The sequence below is a fragment of the Sarcophilus harrisii genome, chromosome 1 (genome assembly GCF_902635505.1).
Source record: "Sarcophilus harrisii chromosome 1, mSarHar1.11, whole genome shotgun sequence".
Lineage (NCBI taxonomy): Eukaryota > Metazoa > Chordata > Mammalia > Dasyuromorphia > Dasyuridae > Sarcophilus > Sarcophilus harrisii.
In genome coordinates, this window is record NC_045426.1 from 270,809,459 (window position 1) to 270,834,627 (window position 25,169).

General features: G+C 37.2%; 1 protein-coding gene across 3 annotated transcripts in view; it reads right to left on the reverse strand.

The window, feature by feature from the left end:
* Positions 1-19,912, reverse strand: part of EEF2K (eukaryotic elongation factor 2 kinase) — a 77,380-nt gene extending 57,468 nt beyond the window's left edge. For all 3 annotated transcript variants that reach the window (XM_031942028.1, XM_031942037.1, XM_031942026.1), the window contains exons 1-2: positions 19,826-19,912; positions 2,342-2,663 (exon numbers count right to left, since the gene is read on the reverse strand). In XM_031942028.1, the coding sequence (XP_031797888.1) occupies positions 2,342-2,587 (246 nt within the window). In that variant the 5' untranslated portion in view covers positions 2,588-2,663; positions 19,826-19,912. The remainder of the gene's footprint in view (positions 1-2,341; positions 2,664-19,825) is intronic.
* Between the last annotated feature and the right edge of the window lie 5,257 nt (positions 19,913-25,169).

Here is a 25,169-nt window from a genome sequence, read left to right on the forward strand (position 1 = left end):
GAACTAAACATAACATAGTTTCCTTCCATTCAATCATCATTTTTTTCAAAATAGTTTTAATTATGAACTAAACATAACATAGTTTAATTTGAACTACATATTCAAAACTATTTACAAAACAGAACATAATGTAACATATTAATAAAAGTCTATCAATTATTCCATTGTGCCCCATTATAATCTCTTTGTATAGTCACAGCAGTATGCATGAATAATTTTTTAATAGTTATAGCCAGTATGACTCCTGTTATGCTAATTCTACTTTTATTTGCTCCACATTATTTCCTATAAAAATACATCCCTATTTCCTTGAACTGGTCATACTAAATGAAATCATAGACCCATCAAAACATACTTTGTCATTTTAATAATTCTGATTCTACCCACTAATTATAAGAAAATACCACTTTTTTTCAACTAATTTAACTACAAATTTGGGTTGTTGTTAGTTTTCTCCCTGTTATAAACAATATAATTATAATTTTTTTATATAAAAAGTTGTTTTCCCTTTCAGTTAAGAAATAATTTTAATAGAATTACTGGGTAAAGGCTATTCACCAATCTACAACTTCATCATCAATATATGTTTAAGCTTGTAACACGTCTCTTCAATATCTGTCCATTTAAAAATTCTTTTTGGTGATTATAAGTTGTGACTTAAATATACATTTCTCTATTAGGGAAAATGAGCATTCTTTCAAGAAGTGATTATTTATAACTTGTGCTTCCTCTATTATAGATGGTTTGCTTATATTCTTTGACTACTATTCTACTGTGGACTGGGTGTTGTCCTTATGAGTTTGGAACTGTTCCTGGATTGCAAGCTTTGAATATATTTACCATGGAAATTTCTTTCTCTAATCTGTTGCCTTTCTTTTGATTATATTGGATTTCCATTAGAGAGAACTTTTAAGCATTCACATGATCAAATCCATCTATCTTATCTATATTATTTTATTTAATAAGTTTATCAAGAATTTATTTTCTATCCACAACTGAGATAATGGTCCAAATAGAGGCAGCATCAAAATATAGGTTACTTTGTCATCCTCTTGCCCCCATTCCCACGTTATTACTTTGAAAGAAAATCATAGAGTAAAATATCTAAATAAATAAATTTTATGAAATAACCCCCCCCACCCACTAAGTATAAGTCTCCTTGGTTTTATACAAGATGAATGATAACAGGGAAAGGGTGAATGGCAGAAGGATAGGGAAATGGAGGTAAGAGGGAAAGAACAGCATAATTGTGGCTTACAGTAGATGTATTCCTTTTTCTTTTTCATTTAATAATTGTTTGTTTAACTCATTGATTTAATTGATCCGGAATTGAAGAGAAAATATGCTATGAGCTATGGATAAAAATTTTGTGGGCTTTTGGCTATATTATCTTTTCCTTCCATGTAATCTTTTTCTATTCACAGCAACTTAAAGATGAAATTAATTTTACAATTCCTCTCTGCCCTTGCATAGTACCCATGAAATAGCAGAGGTTCTAAGGATCCTCTTCATTCAGGAATGTGCTAAGGAATACAACAAGGACAATGGTCAGGAAACAAGGTAGTCTACAATTGACGCATTTATTTTCCCACATAACCAAGAATTGGCTCTATAAAGACATTTTTATTTATCTCATCTAGAAAGGAACTTAGAACACACTTATAATTACAGAATGATTTTGCCCATCACCATCAAAGGGAAAGAAAAAAAAAATCTGTTTGAGTAGGATGAGCTCAAACTGAAAAGAAGCAAATTTAAGTTTGATGTCCTAACAACTAGTTTTGTCCAAAAGTGAAATGGGCTTGCCTTGAGAAATGATGGATTCCTCCCACTTGGAGGTCTTCAGGCAAACAAGTTGAAAGACCAGGCCGACTACTTGTTGGGATTGCCTTTATGTATGGGACCTGTATTATGTGCTGCTTTTTTCCCAGCTGGCTCTCAAATTTAACAACCAGCCACAGAACTATATTTAATTTTTAACATCAACACCTGAAGCAGCCTTCGAATTTTAGGAAAGCTGAGATTTGATTTCGACATGCGACACGTTCAAGCCATTACTTCAACAATTTGAGAGAGGGTTGGGAAGGAGAGAATTTCATGGGGTCTCACGAGAAATTTTAAATTGGTTCAAGAGAAGGAACCCTACCTAGAAAAATAAATACCTTAATTGTCTTCAAGACTTATTTAAAATTACAGCTTTAGTTCCAAAGCACAGAGTGTCCCCCTAAATCTCCAATCGTGGTCAATTAATTAAGGAATCAGTTAATTAATTAATGTAGTAATTAACAGGAGTACTATAACCTAAGTGGCCTCCCACATCGACTCCCAGGAAGATACTCACTTTGAAATGGAAGGAACTTCCAGGAGAGCAACTGGATCCATATTGTTCATTCTTGGTTAAGTTGCTGTAGTAGTCAGAGACCTTGGAATTAGCCATCTTGTTAGAGTGAGGGTCGTCTGTGATGGGGCAGATGTAGTAGCCATCCTCCCCATCACTGTCATCATCAGAAAAGCCATCATGATGGGAGTGAAGTGACCTGTTATTGTCAATGCCTTCCAGGCGGAAAATAAGATCTTCGTCTGCCATGTTTGTAGGGTGCCCGTTTTACCCACGTGGTGACGGAAGCAGCCAGAATGACAAAGCAAATCTGATGAGGAGATGCCTGCCGAAATATTAAGACAAAGGAGTGAGTGCCGTTCAGTCAAAGACTTACACATTTTCTTTTTTTTTTTTTTTCCTATTAAAGCCTTTTATTTTCAAAACATATGCAAGGATAATTTTTCAACATGGACCCTTGCAAAACCTTGTGTTCCAATTTTTCTCCCCCATCTTCTCCACTAGATGGCAAGTAATCCAATATATGCTAAACATAGTAAAAATATATCATACACACATTTTCTAGGAGCTTCATTCAGGAAAAGATTGCAACAAACAAAATGAAGCACCTACTACCATGCAAATAAGCTGAAAGTAGTCAAACTAAGTTTGATTGTAAGTTAGATCCTCAGCACACTATACTTCTTGTACAGTTGTGAAACACCAAATAGAAATGGGGACTTCTAATCTATATATAAGATTCCTATAAGTTGCATGAATTAATCTTAAAATATGATGTTATCTAAGTTTTACTGTGTTTTTATTCATTTTGTTAAATATTTCTCAATTGCATTTTCATCTGGTTTGGATTTGCAGACAGATTGTGCTATACTATGGCACCATGAGGGTACTGTTCAGGGTAGACAAAAGAAAGTTTAGTAGGATGTAATGATTATTACACTCTAAGGTGAGTGAGGGAAATTGGGGGGAGGGTTTGGGGTTTGTGAAATGCTATACACACATATTTCAATGCAATTGAAGGACAGGAATTGTGCTTAGCACAGTACTTGGCACATAGTATGGGTGTTTAATAAATATCAATTGATTGATTTTTATTAAAAAGCCATACCTCTCTGCTGGGAACAAATATATGATCATATTTTTTGTGCCTTGAGATCAGCCCTGCAGTGTGACTGGTAAGGTCAAGAAGGGTATGGCCTGGGAAGGAGGAAATAGGTCTAGTTTTGTCCAAGCTTGGGAGTTAGAAAAACTGATATTCTTAGTTCTGGGGTGGTCACTAATCATCAATGTGAATCTGGGCAAATTTTGACCTTCCTGTCCCAGTTTTCTTACCTGAAAATATTCCCAACACAATCTTATCTCAACACAACCATGTCTTAGTTTTTTTTTTTCTTTTTAAGGAGAAAATAAGATAGTACATATGAAATTCCTTTGAACTTTTATGATACAAAACGTAAACTATTTATTACTGAGGATACAATTAAGACTCAGAAGAAACTGTTTCAATCTTTTCTTATTTTATTTTCAAATTATTTTCTGGAGTTTCCTTATGGGGAGCATGATCAGTCTTTACAGTTATGTGATCCTAGTCTGGAAGTAGGTTTCCAATTTCTAGAGTATCTTTTTTTGAAACTTTGGACATTCTGACCCCAGGCTGACACTTCATCCAGGACAGAATGGTTCCTGACTAAAGGAAAATTTAAACCAAGAAGCAACATAAGCCATTATATGCTTGTTGTGTAGCTGAACATTTGGCAATAGAAATGAAAAGAACCCTTAACGGCCATCAGACACAACCTTTTTATTTTTTTTTCTCAATAGTATTTTATTTTTCCAAATACATGTAAAAATAGTTTTCAACATTTATTTTTGTAAGACTTTGTGTTCCAATTTTTTCCTCTCTCCTTCCCTTCATCTCCCCCTCCCCTCCACAAGACCACAAGCAATCTGATATAGCACTTTATTTTTTGGCTGAAGCATTGACTTGCCCAGGATCAAATAACTAGTAAATATCTAAAGCGGAGTTGATTCCAGGTTCTTTGATTCCATAGATACTTCTCTTTTCACTTTCCACATGAACTTCCCAGGACATGAGTCACAAAAATGTAAGATTAAAATTTCAATTAACATTGAACGTTGCCTTTTCCTAGAAAACATTTTTATCCAAAGGGCCTGTACTCTAGTCATGAGATCTATCATTAAAGACTTCTGATCATCTTTAATGGCCTGTGGACAATCCGAGGTAAGACTTGGCCCTAAATTCTTGTCATAGTCAGCTGCCCTGGATCATCTGCCTTGACCCACAAATCCAGGGTGAGACCAGGGGGTCCCCTCTGCTGTTTGATCCTTTCGTTCTCTGGCTCCCTTCCCAGAACACCAGGTTCAGCTTCCCAGGCCCCTGGAAGATTTCACCTTCTCCAAGCTCATTTATCACGGAAAGCGGACGGCCCCACTGGGTATTTTCAAAATCTGGCATTCAGGAGGCTCTTCCTATCCTCTAGGAAGAACAGGTGTTTCTAATCTGAAGTAACCTCCAACTTTTCACTCCCTCCTCAACCATCAAAATTTCTCTTTAAGAACCTTATACACCCAAACAAGGTACTGAGTGCTGCTATAGTTAAGGTGTTTCAAAAGAAGCCCTGCTCATTTCCCTGTTTTTTTGTTTGTTTGTTTTTCAGCTTAAAGTCCCTCTCTGAAAAAAAGTGGAAGTTTTTCATCCTTCTTATCTCTCATAGACTTAAGGGACTTATCAATCTTGCAGCATCCGTAAAGACTATTCTCTAAGTGTTCTTTGTATGTAAGTTTATGTCCTTAAACTGGACTTTAAATTTATAGAAGGCAAGAATTATGTCTTTTCCTTCTCCAGTATTCCTCAGGATGCACAGTAATGGACTTCCTAGCCAATGGTCCCTTCAAATATTGAGTAAGGTATGTGGCAAATAACATGGGAGTAGCAGGGGAAATTAGCATTGTTTTAATTTTCCAGGAGCAGCAGTGGTCTCAAGTTTCAAAATTGGATCCAAGTTCCCCTGCCCTGTTTTCAAAAGATTTACAATTTGGGGAATATGGGTAAATTAAATTAGGTTCTTAACTTTTTTATATCATTGATCCCTTTGACTATCTGGTGAAACTTTGGAATTCTCAGAATAACTTTTTCATGTGAAATAATTTATTTTTAATAATAGCCTTTTATTTTTCAAAATACATGCAAATATGTATAAAAAGCTATTAAAAAATAAATTATTTCACATGAAAAAATTATTATTCTGAGAAGAGATCCAAACATTCACTCTTGTAAAACCTTGTGTCCCATATTCTTCTCCTTCTCCCTCCCTCTCACTCAGACATCAAGAAATTCAATATAGGTTAAACATGTGCAATTCTTCTAAACATATTTCCACATTTATCATGCTACACAAGAAAAGTCAGTTCAAAACGGGGAAAAAAAGGAGAGAAAAAAACAAGCAAGCAAACAACAACAAAAAGGTAAAAAAGATCAACATTCACTCTCCAAAGTCAGAATAATGTTTTTAAATATAGAAATTAAAACATACAGGATTACAAAGTAAATTATATCTAAACAATTAACAAAATAGTTTTTAAAAGTTTATGGACCCCAGGTTAACCTCAAGAGTTTCTTAAGGAAACTAATTTAACTATATATATAAATATATTTTTATGATCTGGGTCCTGGAGACGACCAAAAGGCAGAAGCTTCAGAGAGGTTTTCCTCAGGCTTAGATTACCTTAGATTAATGTGGAACTCACTGTCAGAGGTAGAATGAGACAGGTGACAAAAAAATGGAGCAGAATTGAAATTTTCAGCTTACTAGTATAACAGTTTGAAGCCATGAGAGAGAACACCAATAGAGAGTTAGGGATTTGGGGTCATGACAAGGTTAGTAACTTGGATATCTGTTTAGTAAAACAAACAAAATTTCCCAAAAAAAGCCCAAAGGGAACATGCCATTTCCAGATCTGTCTCTGGGGCCATTTCACTCACCACCATCCAAGTAGAAACAGCTATATCTGGCTGCCTCCACAGCAGAGAAAACTATGTTCAAAATGCATACTACTGAGTCTTGTGGGCCAACCGAAGCTCACTACAGTCCCAAAACAGGTCTTGTTCTCATGTGTAGCCGTGGTACCATTGATGACCAAGTTTGGAGAAAAGGGATGGAATCTTTCCCTCACTTCTCCCTATCCACAGCAGTAACCAGAAACAACTTCCTAGTTATAAATCAATTTTATGAGGCAATGGGGCATTTTAAAAAAAATCTGAAATACTCATTTTCTTTATACTCAAGAAGGCAAGGGAAAAGAAAAAATGTGTCTGCTCCAGATTATTCAACCATATCATTCGAGGACTGTTTAAAAAAAAGGAGTTCCTTCTCACCACTCCCTGGATCTCTGTCTCACAGCTTTATTTTCATTTAGGGAAGCTAAAGTACAAAAACTGATAAAATCATAAAAGCTTTGGCACAAGGCAAGAATTGAATAAATATTCCCAGCTTGATTTTCAACCCAATTCCCACCCTCCTTTTGCCACTTACTGTTATGTAGGAGTAATTACAAACTCAGTGCTATTTATGATATCAGAATTTTGGACCTCCAAGTCACAAGAGTTCCTTTAGAGACTATTAACTAACTCTTAAGTGGATGAGAGGACTCACTAAATTCTAGGAAATTTTAAAACTAAGAAAAGCAAACTTTTTTTTTTCCTGAGGAAATTGGGGTTAAGTGATTTGCCCAGGGTCACACAGCTAGGAATTGTTAAGGGTCTGAGACTAGATTTGAACTCAGGTTCTCCTGATTTCAGGGCTGGTGCTCTATCCACTGCACCACCTAGCTATCCCAAAAAGCAAACATTTAGCACAAAAAAAAAAGCACTTTCCCCCTCCACAATCATAAAAACAGCTCCTTCCACCCAAAGATCATTTTTGGGTTTCCAAGAACACTTTCTCCTTTCCAGGGGCATGAATACAAAACAGTGTATTCATCAATGGCTTTTCCTTAACCTCAATGGATTCACTAGGAGACTGAGATAGAGACCAATAAATGAGTTCTGTGGATATTTCATTTGCCCAAGGCAAGTTCCTTCCATCAAAAAGCAATAGGTCATTTAGTCATTCAAACATATACTCAATGTTTAGGGATAGGGTACTGACTCAGACAGATACAAAGAGGTAACAAGGTCATGTATTTGATTGTAATAGAATACTACTGTGTTATGAGAAGTGTACTTGGGGCACACTTACATTAACTGATGTAAAATGAAATGAGCAGGATCTGAAGAACACTGTACAAAATAACAGCAATATTATTTTTTAATATTGCTTTTTATTTTCAAAATACATGCATAATTCTCAACACTCACCCTTGCAAAACCTTGTTTCATTTTTTCCCCCTCTTTCCTCCATGCCTCCCCTAGAAGCAAGTAATCCAATATATATTAAACATGTGCAATTCTTCTATACATGTTTCTACAATTATCATGCTGCATAAGAAAAATCAGATCAAAAAGAGTAAAATGAGAAAGAAAACAAAAAGCAAGCAAATAACAAAAAAAAGTGAAAACACTATGTTGTGATCCACACTCAATCCCCACAGTTCTCTCTCTGGGTGCAGATGGCTCTCTTCATCACAAGATCATTGGAACTGGCCTGAATCATCTCATTGTTGTCAATAGCCACGTCCATCAGAATTGATCATCATATATTCTTGTTGCCGTGTACAATGATCTCCTGGTCCTGCTCATTTCACTCAGCATCAGTTCGTGTAAGTCTCTCCAGGCCTTTCTGAAATCATCCTGCTGGTCATTTCTTACAGAACAATAATACTCCATAGCATTTGTATACCACAATTTATTCAGCCATTCTCCAATTGATGGGCATCCACTCAGTTTCCAGTTTCTTGACACTACAAAGAGGGCTGCCACAAACATTTTTGCACATACAGATCCCTTTCCCTCCTTTAAGATCTCTTTGGGATATATTCAGGACCAGTAGTAACACTGCTGGATCAAAGGGTATGCTCAATTTGATGGCCCTTTGGGCATAGTTCCAAATTGCTTTCCAGAATGATTGGATCCATTCACAATTCCACCAACAACGTATCAGCACCTCAGTTTTCTCACATTCCTTCCAACATTTGTCATTATCTTTTCCTGTCATCTTTGGCAATCTGAGAGGTGTGTAATGGTATCTTTTCTTAATTTGCAGTTCTCTGATCAATGATTCAGAACATTTTTCATATGACTAGAAATGGTTTTAATTTCTCTGAAAAGGATAAAAAGTCATTTAATGTTTTATTTTTACGTATCTGATTTAGTCTTTCACTGTATTATTATCACTATATTAACTTGAAAATTATACTTTGTCTTTTATTTTCTTAATGAAAAAGACAGAAAATAGATACAATTAAAATATATTTTATTTTTAAATGATTGTGAAATCACATGTATGTATAAATAAAAATAAATTAAATTTAAAAACAACAATAGAGGCATCAAGAACCATGGAAATTCTAGGAAAGGAGATTGCTAAAGGTTGGGATACCTGGAAGACCCTTTGCGGAGATGGAGATGGAGCTCTGAGTCTTGTTTAAAAAAAAAAAAAAAGCAAGATTTAGGTAACTGGAAAAGTTCTTGTGTATGGATTGGGGGTTGGGAAGTAGAGGGAGATGACATATACCATAAGAACATGAATAAAATGAGGAGCCTGCATGGAACCCATGGGAACAAAGAAGAGACCAGTGTGGCTTAGAAGGGTAGGGTTGGGTCTAGAATTACGGAAGTTAAGTATGAGAGGGTTCAGTGCTGGTTGATATTTAAGAAGAATAAACAAGTGGCTGTTGGAATACATGGGAGCCACCTGACAATGGTTGCTGGAGATCCAACCCAGACCTGCAGAATGGATCTCTTGTGAGAGGATGATACAAAGAAGCTGAAAGGCAGTTGCTGTTAAATCTCTCAGTCTCCTGGCTTGGTCCTTTGATGTGTTGGCCCATTAAAAGTGACAATGTGTAGAATGGATTAGAAGGAAAAGAGATTGAGACATGACAATCAGATGATTGAAATTGCAAAAATTCAGAAATGATAGATGTTCTAGACTGGGAAAATGGGCAATATAAATGCTGTTCCTCTATACCCTATCCCCAAATCTGACTTTTAGGGACTGTTTCTTTATCCCTTTTATGATACACATTCTGGAGAGCAGTTTGGAACTATGCCCAAAGGATTATGAAACTGTGTATACCTTTTGATCCAGCAGTGTTTCTACTGGGTCTGCATCCCAAAGACATCATTAAAAAGAGAAAAGGATCCACATGTGCAAAAATATTTGTGGTAGCCCTTTTTGTAGTGGCTAGAAACTGGAAACTGAATGGATGCCCATGAATTGGAGAATGGCTGAATAAGTTATGGTATATAAATGTTATGGAATATTATTGTTCTGTAAGAAATGACAGCAGGATGAATACAGAGAGCATTGGAGAGACTTACATGAACTGATGCTGAGTGAAATGAGCAGAACCAGGAGATCATTGTACACGGCAACAATAAAATTATACAATGATCAATTCTGATGGACATGGCTTTTGTTCAATAGTGAGATGATTGGAGTCAGTTCCAGTGATCTTGTGATGAAGAGAGCTACCTACACCCAGAGAGAGGACTGTGAGGAACTGTGGATCACAACATAGCATTTTCACTTTTTTTGTTGTTTGCTTCCATTTTGCGGTTTTTCTCATTTTTTTCCCTTTTTGATCTGATTTTTCTTGTGCAGCATGATAATTGTGAAAACATGTATATATATATATATATATATGATTTAACATATATGTTTTTAATATATTAGTTTAGTTGCCATCTAGGGGAAGTGTGGGGGGAAAGGAGGGAAAAATTTGGAACACAAGGTTTTGCAAGGGTCAATGTTGATAAAATGTCCATGTATATGTTTTGAAAATAAAAAGCTGTAATAAAAATAGTATATTTTTAAAAAGAGTACGGTACAGTGGAGTGACTACAGGATCTGGAATCAAGAATCTGTTTTCAAATCCCATCTCAGGCACTTACTAGCTGGGATTCTGTATAAATCACAGTTTTTTCCCTTTCTTAATTGTCTGGGTACTTAAACCATGGTGTGCATCCCAGCCTCTGCTGCAGAAGCCAGAGAACCAGATAGAAAGCTAATTAGAGTGACTCAGAATGAGGTGAGGAAGTTCTCTGCACATAGTGCTACTATGAGTTAAATGATTAAATCCTGAAAATCCCGGGATGGTTCTTGCCCAGTCTCTAATGCTAGTGATAATTAAGATCAACGAAAACACAGAAAAAATGAAATATTGTAACAAATTTTAGGCAGTTTAGGTCCATAGTCAATAGGTATCAGAAGCAACTGGTGATAAGTCAATTCAATAAACATCTTTCAAGTGACTGGAAGGACAAGGTATTGTATGAAACACTGGGGAATACAAAAACCTCACATTCTATCCAAAAGAAAAAAAAAAGGAAAAAGAAAAGTTTATTCCCTCAAGGAACTCACATTCTAGGAAGGGGAGTGGACATGGATGTTTAATTAATTGTCTGTACAAAATATATTGATTGAAAATCATTTCTTATTTTCTTAATAGCGATTTATTTTTTTCCAATTACATATAAAGATAATTTTAATGCATTCATTAAAAAATTGAGTTCCATATATTTTCCCTCTCATCCTCACTTCCTACCTCCCTATGAGGTTAGCAAGTAAGTTGATATATATTATATATGTACAATCATGTAAAATATATTTCCATATTAGTCATGTTGTAAAAAAAAACAGATCAAAATTTTTTAAAAAGGGAAGTAAAATAATATGCTTCAATCTGCATTTAGATTCTTCAGTTCCTTCTCTGAAAGTAAATAGTATTTTTCATCATGAGCTCTTTGGAATTGTCTTGGATCACTGTATTGCTAAGACTAGCTAAGTTGCTTATTGCTGATCATCATATAATGTTGTTTTTACTATATACAGTGTTTCCCTGGTTCTGCTCACTTCACTTTGCATTGGTTCATGTAAGTCTTTCCAAGCTTGATTGAAAGTGATTTCAATAAAAGGGAAAAAGCCTTAATAATTGAAAGAATCAAGAAGGGCCTCAAGTAGAAGGTGGACCTGAACTATGCTTTTAAAAAAAGCAGGTGAGGAGGGCATTCCAGATATGAGGGACCACTTGTACAAAGGCATGTTGGATGTCATGTAAGTTTGATTGAAGGGTTAGGTAGGAGCCAGACTATGAAGGACCTTAAATGTCAAGCTAAGGATTCTGTACTTTGTCCCAGAGGAAACAAAGAGCCATTGAAGATCTGAGTAAGCCGACGACCAACCATATCTCTACAGACTCCTGATGAAAAATTGATGGGCTTCCCTCCCCTCCCCTCTTCTTTCCTCTCTTCTCCTTCTTTCTTGAGAAACTTATTTTGCATAACTATTAATATTTGTAATATTAGATAAAGGGAAAGGAAATAATTTGAAAATGAACATAAAATTGAAATAAAAAATTTTCTGAGTTGCAGGAAGTGTCTTTTTAGGAATATTAATTTGATAATTGGTTGAAAGATGGATTAGAGAGAGGAAGGACTTTATTTACTAAGAGTTTAATCTTTTAAAAAATTTTATTTACTTTTAATACATGTTGCTTTATGAATCATGTTGGAAGAAAAAAATCAGTACAAAAGGGGAAAACCATGGTACAGGGGGGGGGGGAAAAGAGAAAAAAGAAGTAAACAAAGCATGTGTTGATTTACATTCAATGTCCATAGTTCTTTTTGTGGATGCAGAGGACATATTTTACTTGAATCACTGAGAAGAACCAAGTCTTATAATTTTGCCTTGTATACAATGTATTCCTGGTTCTGCTTGTTTTGTTCAGCATCAATCTATGTTAACCTCTGCAGACCTTTCCAAAATCATCCTGTTCATCATATTTTTATAGAGCAATAATATTCCATTACCTTTATATACCACAGCTCATTCAGTCATTCCCCAACTGATGAGCATCTACTCATTTTCCAATTTTTTGTTGCCACAAAGAGGTGCTACAAACATTTTTGCACATATGGGTCCTTTTCCCTGAAGAACTAATTAAATGCCCATTGCAGCACCAAACAAGGGAAGATGAGGGTTTGAAATAAGATGTTGTCTTTATGAATAGAGACAAACTAGGGAGAGATAGACATGAAAAAAGTTGCAGAGAAAAGAACAACAAAAAAAAAGTTTTAGCATTTGTTTAGATAGGAGGGAAGAGGAACAGGAAAGAGTCAGAAATGACTCCAAGGAAATGAACCTGAGTGACCAGAAGAATGTAGGAATTAAAGCTGGTCCAGGTATGACCCTAGTTTAATTTAGTGGAAAGCAACAGGATTCTCCAGTCAAAGGTTACCTTTTTCCTCCTTGCCATTCTTGTGCACACATAAAACACAAACTGGTCTGCTGCCTTACAAACCAATAATAACTCACATTCATACAGTCCTCTGAGGTTACATGGACTTTCTGCATTATCCATGAAATTGTGAGGTCTTTGAAAGCATGGATTATCTTTTATACCTTTCTTTGTGTTCACAGTGTTTAGGCACAGTCCCTGGTACATAGTAGGCACTTAATAAATACTAATTGATTGACTCATAGTCCTGTGATACATAGCCAAGGCTATTATCAATTTCTCAATGTTAAAGAGAAGGAAACTAAGCCGTGGAGAGATGTGAAAACGTGCCCAAGTCCACAAAGTTGGGATTTCAACCCAAGTTTCCCAAGTCTTGGCCCTTTCCCCCATTATATCAGCCTCCTTCTGGTTCCTCCCTGCCCCCCAAGCCATCTCCTCCTTTGGCATGGTACTCCTAAAAAGGACTTTCACATGCATGATTTTATGATTATATCTTCAAAACATTCTTTTAAGACTGTAAAGGCAAGTATTATTCATCAAATTTGACAGATGGGGAAATTAAAGTCCAGGAGACATTATTTACTTACGGTTAAACATGTGGTTGGGGCCAGAATTAGGAACAGAATTGAGACTGTGAAATTGATCTTTCTAAAGCACAGGTTTTATCATGTCACACCTCTGCTCAAAAATTTTCAGTAGCTCCCTATTGCTTCTAGAACAAAATACAAAACTCTACAGCTTAAAAATAACTGTATGGATATGTATACATATATTGTATTTAACATACACTTTAACATATTTAACATGTATTGGTCTACCTGCCATATGGGGGAGGGATTGGGGGAAGAAGGGGAAAAATTGGAACAAAAGGTTTTGCAATTGTCAATGCTGAAAAATTATCCATGCATATATCTTGTAAATAAAAAGTTATTAAAAAAAAAACCAAACCTCTACAGCTTAGTATTTAAACTCCTCTACAACCTACCTTTCCAGTATTATTTTATATCATTCCTCCTCAGGCACTATACTCTCTGTCCCAAGCAAATTGAAAGGACTACCAGCTATTCTCTTCTTCTAGCTCTAGGCATCGAAACAAGACTCAAAATTCGTTCTTCATTTATGTCTCTCAGAACCCTTCTCTTCCTTTCAGTCTCACTTCTTCTACTTTATTCTTCCTGCCCTTCCATTTAGTATTTAATTATTTTTGTTTATTCTGTACCCTCTGGGAAGATATTAATAATTTTACATAAATGTGGTATTGTAAGATTGCAAAGTTTTTTGCAAAGCCTGTGAGGTAGATAGTAAAAGTAGTTTTATTTCCATTTTAGAGATAAGAAAATTGTAGCTCTAAGAGATTATGTGATTTGCATATGGTCCAAAAAGCCCTTCAGGTAAGGTGGGATTTGACCTCAGGTCTTCAGCCCCATTGAATCCACTATTCTTTCTATTATACAAGTAGCACAGCCTCTCTCACAGATTAATGATATTTGTTTATTTAAAGCCTATGATGGCCTTCTCTCCTATCTTCCATAGCACCTGGGCACAGGACTAAATAAATACTGATTGCCAAGTGCAAAGAAACCCCAGTAAAAATAGGCTCAATCAATAATTTTGACTAAATACATGCTACCACCATTTGTTTCATTAACACTGAAACTGCAAAGCATGGGAGGTCTTTGAGAATAGTCATATTGATGGAAGCACTCAATCTTTCTAGTGTATTTTGGATGTTAAGAAAGACAAAGCTAAAAGTCTAATTTGTAGTATTAACTCCTTCATAAGGATGTTATGAGGATTGCATATGAAAATACCCGTAAAGTGTTTGTAAATTTTAAAATAATATATAATTGTCAGTTTATTCATGTATAATTTGAAATGAGAAGCTGAGACTAGAAAGTGCTGTCTATATATCAGATGATTCTGAACCCTCCTACTCCTTTCCCCCTAAGGAAAAGCAGAAGTCACAGTCATACTATCAAACAGAAAAATAAAAATTCACAGTATCAAGATAGAGAAAAGCTAGATAAGAATCACTTAAAAATGATTCTGAACCCTCCTACGCCTTTCCCCCTAAGGAAAACCAGAAGTTATAGTAATGCTATCAGATAGAAAAATAAAAATTCACAGTATCGAGAGATAGAGAAACTATATTTAAAAGAAACACAGATAAGGAATTAATATAAAAAACAAACATACATTAACCAAATAATACAGAATACAAATTCATGAAGGAAAAGATAACTAAATCATAAAAAGTCATTTTTACAAAACAGTAACAATTTTTTTTATCATTTGGAATCTTTTTCATCATTTAAAATTAATTTTTTTTAAACTTAAACTTTTGTATACATGAAGGATTATGAAGTTCTATCTCAGACTTCTTGTTTTATACATAACTTTCCCCTCCAGAAGTCAGTTATTATTAGCTGCAATAAACTTTTGCCATCGAAGTTCAATTTACCACAGTTACTTATTGGTCTAAAAAAATGCAAGGGAACCTTTAGGGAAAGAAAAGTTATAATCAAGATGCTCTTGAAATGCAGAAACTTGGGTCCAGTGCCAGTTCCCTAAGGTCACCTCCATCTTAATTTGTGGCTAGTCTTTGTTGTGTAGTCTCTAATCATTCAGTAGTTTCCAAGACTGTACTATCCTCCCTAGCACGAAAGAGACCAGAAGTAGAGAAAAGATTATGAGACTGTAATTTTATTTCAAGCCAGGAAATTTTTAAAGCATCATCGAAGTGTGAGTCATTACTCCAAGATAGGCAAGCATCTTTCTTCTAGGATCTTCTCCAGTGGAAAACTCCAGAGAATTCTTTTTTCTCTTTGCCTAGAAACTGTGTGTTTGCAAAAATCTCCAGACTTGGATTTGATATTCTTAAAGGAAGAGACTGGTACATTCAGGTTGTCAGAGTTTACTTTTTATTATTATTGTTATTATTATTATTATTATTTTACTGGTGATAGGTAACTAATGATACTTGCACATCAGTCACTGTTAGTTGTCTTTCTCTGCTGCCCACAAGATCAGAGACCAAAATTCCTTCCCCGATGCTAAGTTTCCTACTCTGATAGGGGTTAAATTTCTAAAAAGGATCAGAAAGTTGTGGCAAAGGGAGAAGAAACAGACTAAAGGAGTATCATCTACTAGACAAGAAAACCCAAAGAGATCTCTTCTCCTATACCCATGTAAACAGGACAAAGTCTCTTATATAACTTGATGATGACTAATAAAGGCCAGTTTGTGTTAAATAACCATGAAGAAAAGCAAATAAGCTACTTAGAAGATTGTGGAAGTAGACTATGAACAGACTTCATTATGCACACCCCACCCAGGCACCATCTTGCACTCCAATTTCGAAGCTAACTCACATGACAGCACAAACTTCTTTCCTGGACTCTCCTACACCAAATACAATTCACAAATATTTGTTAAAAGCTAGGCATTGTGCTACATGGTGTGTTTAACAAAGATAAAAACAAAATAGCACCTGTACTCAAGGAACTGACTATGTATAAATATACACTACACTATACAAAAATATGTATATATACATGCATATGCACACATACACATATATAGGCAATTTGAGGAGGGATCATTGACAATTAGAAAGTAAAGGAAGGGGAAGCAGTCTGATATAGTGGATGGGACACCAGAGCTGGACACATGAAGAACTACTCAGATATTTACTGTCTAACCATAGGCAAGCCACTTAATCCATTTGTACCACAATTTACTCATCTATAAAATGATGAAAATTTGCCCAAGGGCCTCTAAGGTCTCCTCCAGTTCTAAATCCATCATCTATAATATAAGAAATTAAGCAAGGATTCCTATTATTTTGTTCTGTAAGAAATGAAGAAATGACCAACAGAAAGATTTCAGAGAGGGTAGGAGACACTTACATGAACTGATGCTAAGTGAAATGAGCAGAACCAGGAAATCATTATTATACATGGCAACAACAAAAGTATATAAGGCCCAATTCTGATGAACGTGGCTCTCTTCAACAATGAGATGATTCAAACCAGTTCCAATTGTTCAGTAATGAAGAGAGCTATCTACATCCAGAGAGAGTACCGTGGGAACTGAATGTGGACTACAACATAGCATTTTCACTCTGTTATTGTTTGCTTGAATTTTTGTTTTCCTTCTCAGGTTTTTTTTTTAAATTTTAAATTCTTTCTAGAGCCGATTTGTCTTGTGCAGCATGATAACTGTGCAAATATGCATACATATATTGGATTTAACATATTTTTAAATATATTTAACATGTATTGGACTACCTGCCTTCTAGGGGACAGGGTGGAGGGAACGAGGGGAAAGTTTGGAACAGAAGGTTTTGCAAGGGTCAATGTTGAAAAATTACCCATGCATATGTTTTTTAACAAAAAGCTATAATAAAAGAAAATTTTAAAAAAGGTTTCCTGGAAGAGATGAGATCTGAGCTGAGCCTAGAAAGTTAAGAAGCAACAAAGGAGGACAAAGTTTCAAAAACAATCTTAGAAAATTAGAGCTGGAAGGGGCTCCTCCTAGAGCAGATATAGCCTGATCTCCCCATTTGACAGAAAAAAAAATGGAACGATTTGCTTTGTGGCAGAATAAGGTAATACCCTATTTTATACCCCTTTTCCTAACCCTTTGTATTTTAGTACTGTGCATATATTTTAGACTTTTCTGAGGCATCAATCATTTTTGCCAATTGCCCCACCCCATTCTTCCTTTAAAAAAAATTATTATATAAGATGGCTCAATGAAGAGAGAAGAGTTTGGGAAGAAAATATGACGTGTGAAAAACAAAATTTGCTCATCTGTAAAACAGAGATGATGGTATTTATACTACCTACTTGACAACACTGTTATAAGGAAAGCATTTGGGAAACTTTAAAAATTTCTAAGTAGTTGTGAATTTTTATTATTTCCAATGTATCACATCATTCCATCAGCTCCAGTCAAACCAGTCAACAGTTCTCTAAAAACCCTAAACACCCTCCCATTTTCACACCTAATTTTATACAAAGAATACTCACTAGCCAGTGATCTGGCTTATCCTTCCAGATTTAGCTAGAATCCAGCCACATTTCCTTCCAGTTTTCTCCCCTCCCCCACTCCTGCTCACTCAGGACTTCTGAATATAGCTCAGTCAAATATTTACAATATGAAATATAGTGGGAAAGAGTCAAAAACTCCAGGAATGAATCTTAGTCTTATCACTTACTACTTGTGCAACTCCAGGCAAGATCTTCCCTTAGTCAAGCCCCAGTTTCTTTATAAATTGATTTCTAAGGATTCCCAGCTGCTTCTAAAATCCCATTAATACCAGTTACCTGGGACCTAACATAGTCTTTCTTTTATTGCACTTTTCTTTTGTTGTTAATAAGATACTTACATAGCCCTTTGAAGTTTGCACAAAGTTTTACATACATTATCTGGTTTGAGCTTCACCATGTGCTGTGTGGGAGGTACTGCTCTTGTGATTATCCCCATTTCACAGATGCTGACACTACAAGCAAAAAGATTTAAGAGCTCTCTCCATGAACCAAAAGTTAGTAATGGTCAGTGGCTGGATCTCAACCCAGATTTTCTGATTCCACAATGCCAAGGTGCCTTTCTTTGTGTGAATGTTCTGTTGGTCCTGGAAGCAAGCCACTGCGATAGTGCCTCTTTCTACCCCTAAGACTTTAGTGATTAATTCAGTAAACATTTTCTGGTTGCCCCTGAAACCTTCCAGGTCTTGAATTTAACAAGCATGATATAAAAAAATGTTTAAGACAAAGTCCATACTCCAACAACCTGATTTTACTGATAAATAAGCTCCACTGATGTGACACTTTCAAAGTTTACAAAACACTTTCTTCACAACAACCAGAATAAGCTCTATTGTTCTGAGCAACAGGGCTCATCTTCCCTCCTCCAAACACTTCTGTCTTTTTTCACACCCAAAGTATAGAAACAGTTCTAAGAGATTCAAGCTCAGGGAAGTGAAGCATCTGGGACTTTTCCCTACCAAAGTGAGGGCCTTGAGTCTCCTTCCAGGGGCAAGAAACCAATCAATCCCATCACAAAGATTAAACTCCCCCTCCCAAATCAGACGCAAGAGAATTCCCTCAGGCCTCCATTTATGACTACCGTTACTCTAGTGCAATCCCCCAGCTGTCAACTTGGAAGTCATTTTCAGCAACAATGCCAGCTCAGCCCCAGGATCCTCCTCTCACTGGGTAACCAGCATGCATGTTAATGACCTCATTAGCCGCCTCCACAGATCCAACACCTTCTCCTTTTAAAATGCATTTCCATGGAAACATAACAAATACAAAAAAAAAAAAAAAAAAAAAAACACCCCGAACCCAATATTGCAGTGAATGATGGGTATGCGCGGTCTATTACCCAGGTCATTCAGAAAAACACAAATATTTTGGCCCGAATCACTCAAGGAACTTTGGGGGTCCGCTTGTTATCAGATTTGGGCGGCTCCACAAAAGCTAGAAACCACGGGTGGGAGACTAGTATCTGCCAGATGTTCCTGCCTGGAATTCCTCTTTTTCCAGACACCGGATTCTGCTAAGCGGACCAAGCACACTTTCATTTATCACTGTCATTGCTACGACTAAGCCCTCTGCAATCAAAACAAGAGTAGAGAACGGGAGTAAGGATGGGATAAAAAGGAGCCCTCCCTTCCCCCCCCTCTCCCCCCTCCCTCCCTCCCTCCCCCCTCCCTCCGCTCGGATTCAATGCATTTCCATTCTGAAACATGGGCAACACACAGCGCTGAGAGATACGCCAGCATTTTGCACACGCCGAGAACGGGCTGAAAGCGCCTGAACAATGAAACGGTCTGTCCTCCGTGATGGAGCGCACACCGGGGGTTAGGGCGCCCCTGCGGGTTTGGTCCAAGCTGGAGGCTTCTATGGAAGAGGAGAAACGAGCACAGGACAGCCTCGGAAATCTCGGAGTCCGCACTAGTGAAACGCACGGGGGTGCTCGTCTCGCGTCCCCCACCGCCTCGGTCTCACCCCGCAACCCCGGCCCCCCCAGAGCCCCTCTTTTTCCGTCAGGCCTACGCACCTTCCGCAGGCAAGCAGCCGCCGCAGCCCCGGACGACTGCCAGGAAGCAGAGGAGTTTGTGGCTTCTCTCGCCCGGGCGCTCCAGGGTGCACGGCAGGTAGGCCCCCCAAACGTCTCGGAGCTGGGGGGGGGGGAGGTCGGGGCGCTCGCGCCGGCGAGCGAGGGGAGCACGAGGGCCGGGACGGAGCGTTCCCGGGAAGGCGCGAGCCCCGGAGCGGAGAGAAAGCCGCAGCGACCGAGCTGGAATCGAGAGCCCGAGCCGGCTGGTGCAGAGCTCCGGGGAGAGAGGGAGGTGTACTAGCGACACTGCCTGGCCGCGAGCCTGGTCCCGGAGCAGGAGCGTGGGCGGTACCGCGGGGAGGCTCGCCCGGGGAGGGAGCTGTCACATGCGCACGGACCCTCGGAGGGGATCGCCGCGGCGCCGCTCTTCTGCCTAGCTTCAGGAACCGCGGCCTCGGGATTGGCCGATCCTCCGGGGGCGGGGCCAACGGGTTCCGGGCGGAGCCATGCCGCTCACGCCCCCTCCCCCACCCCGAGCTAAAGCGACCCAATGTGCTCTGAATTCCCCGAGGCGCGGTTTCTTTCAACCCCTCAGGGTGCTCACGTTGCATTGTAAAAGCGGCCAGCGGTTCGCTTGTGTGGGGGCACTTTGAGTGAGAAGAAGAGGGAAAGATGGAAAGGGATGCAACTTGGGCTATTAAAAATGATCTCTTCAGCTACACCCAAAGAAAAAAAACACTGGGAAATCAGTGTAAACTGTGTGCATTTCTGTTTTTCTTCCCGGGTTACTTCTACCTTCTGAATCCAATTCTCCCTGTGCAACAAGAAAACTGTTTGGATCTGCACAGATACATTGTATCTAGGATATACTAGCACATATTCAACATGTATAGGACTGCTTGCCATCTAGGGGAGGGGGTGGAGGGTGGGAGGGAAAAATCGGAACAGAAGTGAGTGCAAGGGATAATGTTTAAAAAAAATTACCCAGGCATGGATTCTGTCAATAAAAAGTTACTATAATAAAATATATATATATATATATATATATATATATATAAATGAGCAAAAAAAAAAAAAAAAAAAAAAAAGATCGCTTCCAGGAACCTGTCCCAGGCACTCTGAAATTCCACTATTCCCTTCCTTATTTTATTTTATTTTTTTTATTTAATAGCCTTTTATTTACAGGTTATATGCATGGGTAACTTTACAGCATTAACAATTGCCAAACCTCTTGTTCCAATTTTTCACCTCTTACCCCCCCCCCACCCCCTCCCCCAGATGGCAGGATGACCAGTAGATGTTAAATGCATTAAAATATAAATTAGATAGACAATAAGTACACATGACCAAACCGTTATTTTGCTGTACAAAAAGAATCAGACTCTGAAATATTGTACAATTAGCTTGTGAAGGAAATCAAAAATGCACACCATTCCCTTCTTAGGAATTACAGGCTTTTTTCTGTTTTAATGCAACTCCCTCGCTTCTCCGCTCCGACTATCGACTTCCCCGGCTTGTTTTAAGTCCCAACTAAAATCTTGCTTTATCCAGGAAGCCTTCCCCAACTCCTAATTTCAGCGCTTTCCTTCTTTTAATCATTTCCTGTTTATCCTATTTATAGCTCGATTTATAAATATTTGCTTACTTGTTGTCTCCCCGATTAGACTGGAAGCTCCTGGAGGACAGAGACTATCTTTTGCCTCTTTTTTGTATCTAGTAACTGTTCCTGGCACATAGTAGGTGCTAAACGTTTACTAGATTGCATTAACAAATGCCCAGTGCCACTGGGGGAATCTGTGCCATGACTCATTATAAACAATTCTTTACTCAACCTTAATAAATTTGTGTCTTTGAATTCACTTAGGCCCTTTAGAGGTGGGCCCTGAAGATTAGGTCCCCTGATAAGGCTGTGAGTTATCTGATGTAAAAGTCTTAGAGCTAAAAACCTAAAGGCTATATTTGCTTTTCTGGGTTGTTTTTTGGTTGATGAATTTTTATACCTTTGATAAGACAACCTAGCCCCGGACAACTTTTCCAGGTTTATTGCACGCTACTTCCCTCTCAACACGGGATAGTTGAACCACCTCAAATATATTCTATCTGCCATTTATGAGCCTTTTGTACCAGGCGTCAATCCCCCACACTTGGAACGCTTTCCATCTGATAGCTGATGTTTTGTCATCCCTAGCTTCTTTTAAGAGTAAAATTAAGCATAGATCTAGAAAAAATAATAACAAAATTCACCCAGAAGAACAAAAGATCAAAAATTTCAAGAGAATTAATGGAAAAAATTGCAAATGAAAGTGGCCTAGTTGTGCCAGACCTAAAACTATATTACAAAATAGCGGTCATCAAAGCCATTTGGTACTGGCTAAGAAATAGACTAGTTAATCAGTGGAATAGTTAGGTTCACAGGACACAATAGTCAATGACCATAGTAATCTAGTGGTGGACAAATCCAAAGACTCCAGCTTTTGGGATAAAAACTCACTATTTGACAAAAACTGCTGGGAAAATTGGAAATTAGTATGGCAGAAACTAGGCATTGACCCACATCTAACACCATATACCAAGATAAGGTCAAAATGGGTTTATGATTTAAACATAAATAGTGATATTATAAGCAAAATAGAAGAACAAAGAATGGTTTACCTCTCAGATCTGTGAAGAAGGAAGGAATATGTGGCCAAAGAAGAACTGGAAATCATTATTGAACAAAGATAATTTTGATTATATTAAGAAGTTTTTGTACAAACAAAACTAATGCAGACAAGATTAGAAGGGAAGCAATAAACTGGGAAAATATTTTTACATTCAAAGGTTCTGATAAAGGCCTCATTTCCAAAACATATAGAGAACTGACTCTAATTTATAAGAATTCAAGCCATTCTCCAAATGATAAATGGTCAAAGGATATGAACAGACAATTTTCAGATGAAGAAATTAAAACCATTTCTAGTCATATGAAAAAGTGTTCTCAACCATTATTGATCAGAGAAATGCAAATTAAGACAACTCTGAGGTACCACTACACACTTGTCAGATTGGCTAAGATGACAGGAAAAAATAATGATGAATGTTGGAGGGGATGTGGGAAAACTGGGACACTGATTGTTTTCTGGAGAGCAATTTGGAACTATGTCTAAAGGGGTATTAAAATATGCATACCCTTTGATCCAGCAGCCTTTCTATTGGACTTTTATCTCAAAGAGATCTTAAAGGAGGGAAAGGGACCCACATGTGCAAAAATGTTTGTAGCAGCCTTTTTTGTAGTGGCTAGAAAGTGGAAACTGAATGGATGTTCATCAATTGGGGAATGGCTGAATAAGTTATAGTATATGAATGTTATGGAATATTATTATTCTATAAGAAACAAGCAGGAGGATGATTTGAGAGGCCTGGAAAGACTTACAGGAACTGATGCCCAGTGAAATGAGCAGAACCAGGAGATCATTGTAAACTACCACAACAAGATTATACAATGATCAATTCTGATGGACGCAGCTCTTTTCAGCAATAAGATGATTTGGGCCAGTTCCAATGATCTTGTGATGGAGAGAGCTATCTACACCCAGAGAGAGGACCATGGGAACTGGGTGTAGGTCACAACACAGCATTTTCACTTTTTGTTGTTTATTTGCATTTTATTTTCTTTCTCATTTTTTTCTTTTGGGTTTGATTTTTCTTGTGCAGAAAGATAATTGCATAAATATGTATGCATATATTGGATATAACATATATATTTACCATATTTAACATATATTAGATTACTTGTCATCTAGGGAATGGGGAGGGAGGGGGAGAGGAGAAAAATTGGAACACAAGGTTTTGCAAGGGTTAATGTTGAAAAATTATCCATGCAAAAGCTTTATCCATTATCCATGCAAAGCTTTAATTAAAAAAAAAAAAGAATAAAATTAAATGTAGCCTTTTACAAAAGGCCTTTCTGCATCTTACCAATTAGGACTTTGCCCCACTTTTTGTAAAGTTTGTAATTACCATATCTAACTGTTTTCCAATCAACAGAATAGAAATTTCTTGGAGTTTAGAATTAGGGGCTGTCTTTTTGTTTGTTTTGTTTTATCTCTGCACCTAGCACGATGCTTAGCAGTACTTTAATGCATTAGTGTTGAGTGAATGAATAGATTACACTTTGAAGAAAATGCTAATTTCTTCTGGCAGGATCATTACACTAGAGGGACAAAAGCTTAACTATGCTCACTATAGTATATGAAATCCTGATATATGGCCAATTCCAGATGTTTCCAAAAGCAAGACAGCAGGTGAGTGCCTAATGGTTTGGGATAGAAATCTTTAAATATCCATTACCCCACATATCCCCAAGCACCCTTTAGTTCTTGAAGGTTTGCTTCAAATGCTGGCAGAGGGGCTAATTTGGATTTATAAATCATTGTGTCTGAAGAGGGCTGATTGCCATGGAAGTGACAGAGAAGCTGCAGTCATGAGGTCATCAATGCCAACTCTGGACCCAAGTTAGTGTGGGTGAATTTTATACTAGTTGTATTAAGGAAGACACAGTGTTTCTGAAACCCATCTAGACTAAAGACATAAGACAACGATTCATTTCCCTTCTGTTCTTTCTCCCCCTTTCTTTTGGGTCAACTAGGTGGCACAATGAATTTGCAACGCAAAGTTTTGCAAAGGTGAATATTGAAAACTATCTTTGTAAGTATTTGGAAAAATAAAATGCTATTAAAAGTTTAAAAAAAAACTTTAAAAAAAGGAGAGACAAGACTAATGAAAATCTTGTCCTTTTGTTTGAAAAATCGTAATTTTTTTGTTACATCCATTTTGTTTTATAATGAATAGAGGAAAAGAGGAAAAAAGTTCTTTCGTTCCTACTGAATGGGGAGAGGTTACTGCCTATGTTCTATTTTCTTTTTAAAATTGTGACAAAATTTTGGTGCAGTTTACTATTATTTTTAAAAGTTACATTAATAAGTATTTAGGGCACAATAATTAGGGCACTAATAAGTATTAGGTGGCACAACGGATAGTGCTAGGTGGAAAGTCAGGAAAATTCATATTTTTGAGCTGAAATTTGGCCTCAGACATTTACTAGCTGTGAGAAACTAGACAATTAACCCTATTAATCTCAGTTTTCTCATCGCTAAAATGAGCCAGAGAATGAAATGGCAAGAAAAATCCAAATGGAGTTGTGAAAAGTCTGAAAGGACTGAAACAATAAAGCAAATATTCATTTTCCTTCCTAGCCATTTGGCCAGGAAAGAGAAGAGTAGGAATACCAAAACAAAATTATTGCATTAAATATGCATAGTTACAAAAAACAATTCCCCAAAGCACTAATAAATCAGGTCTCAAG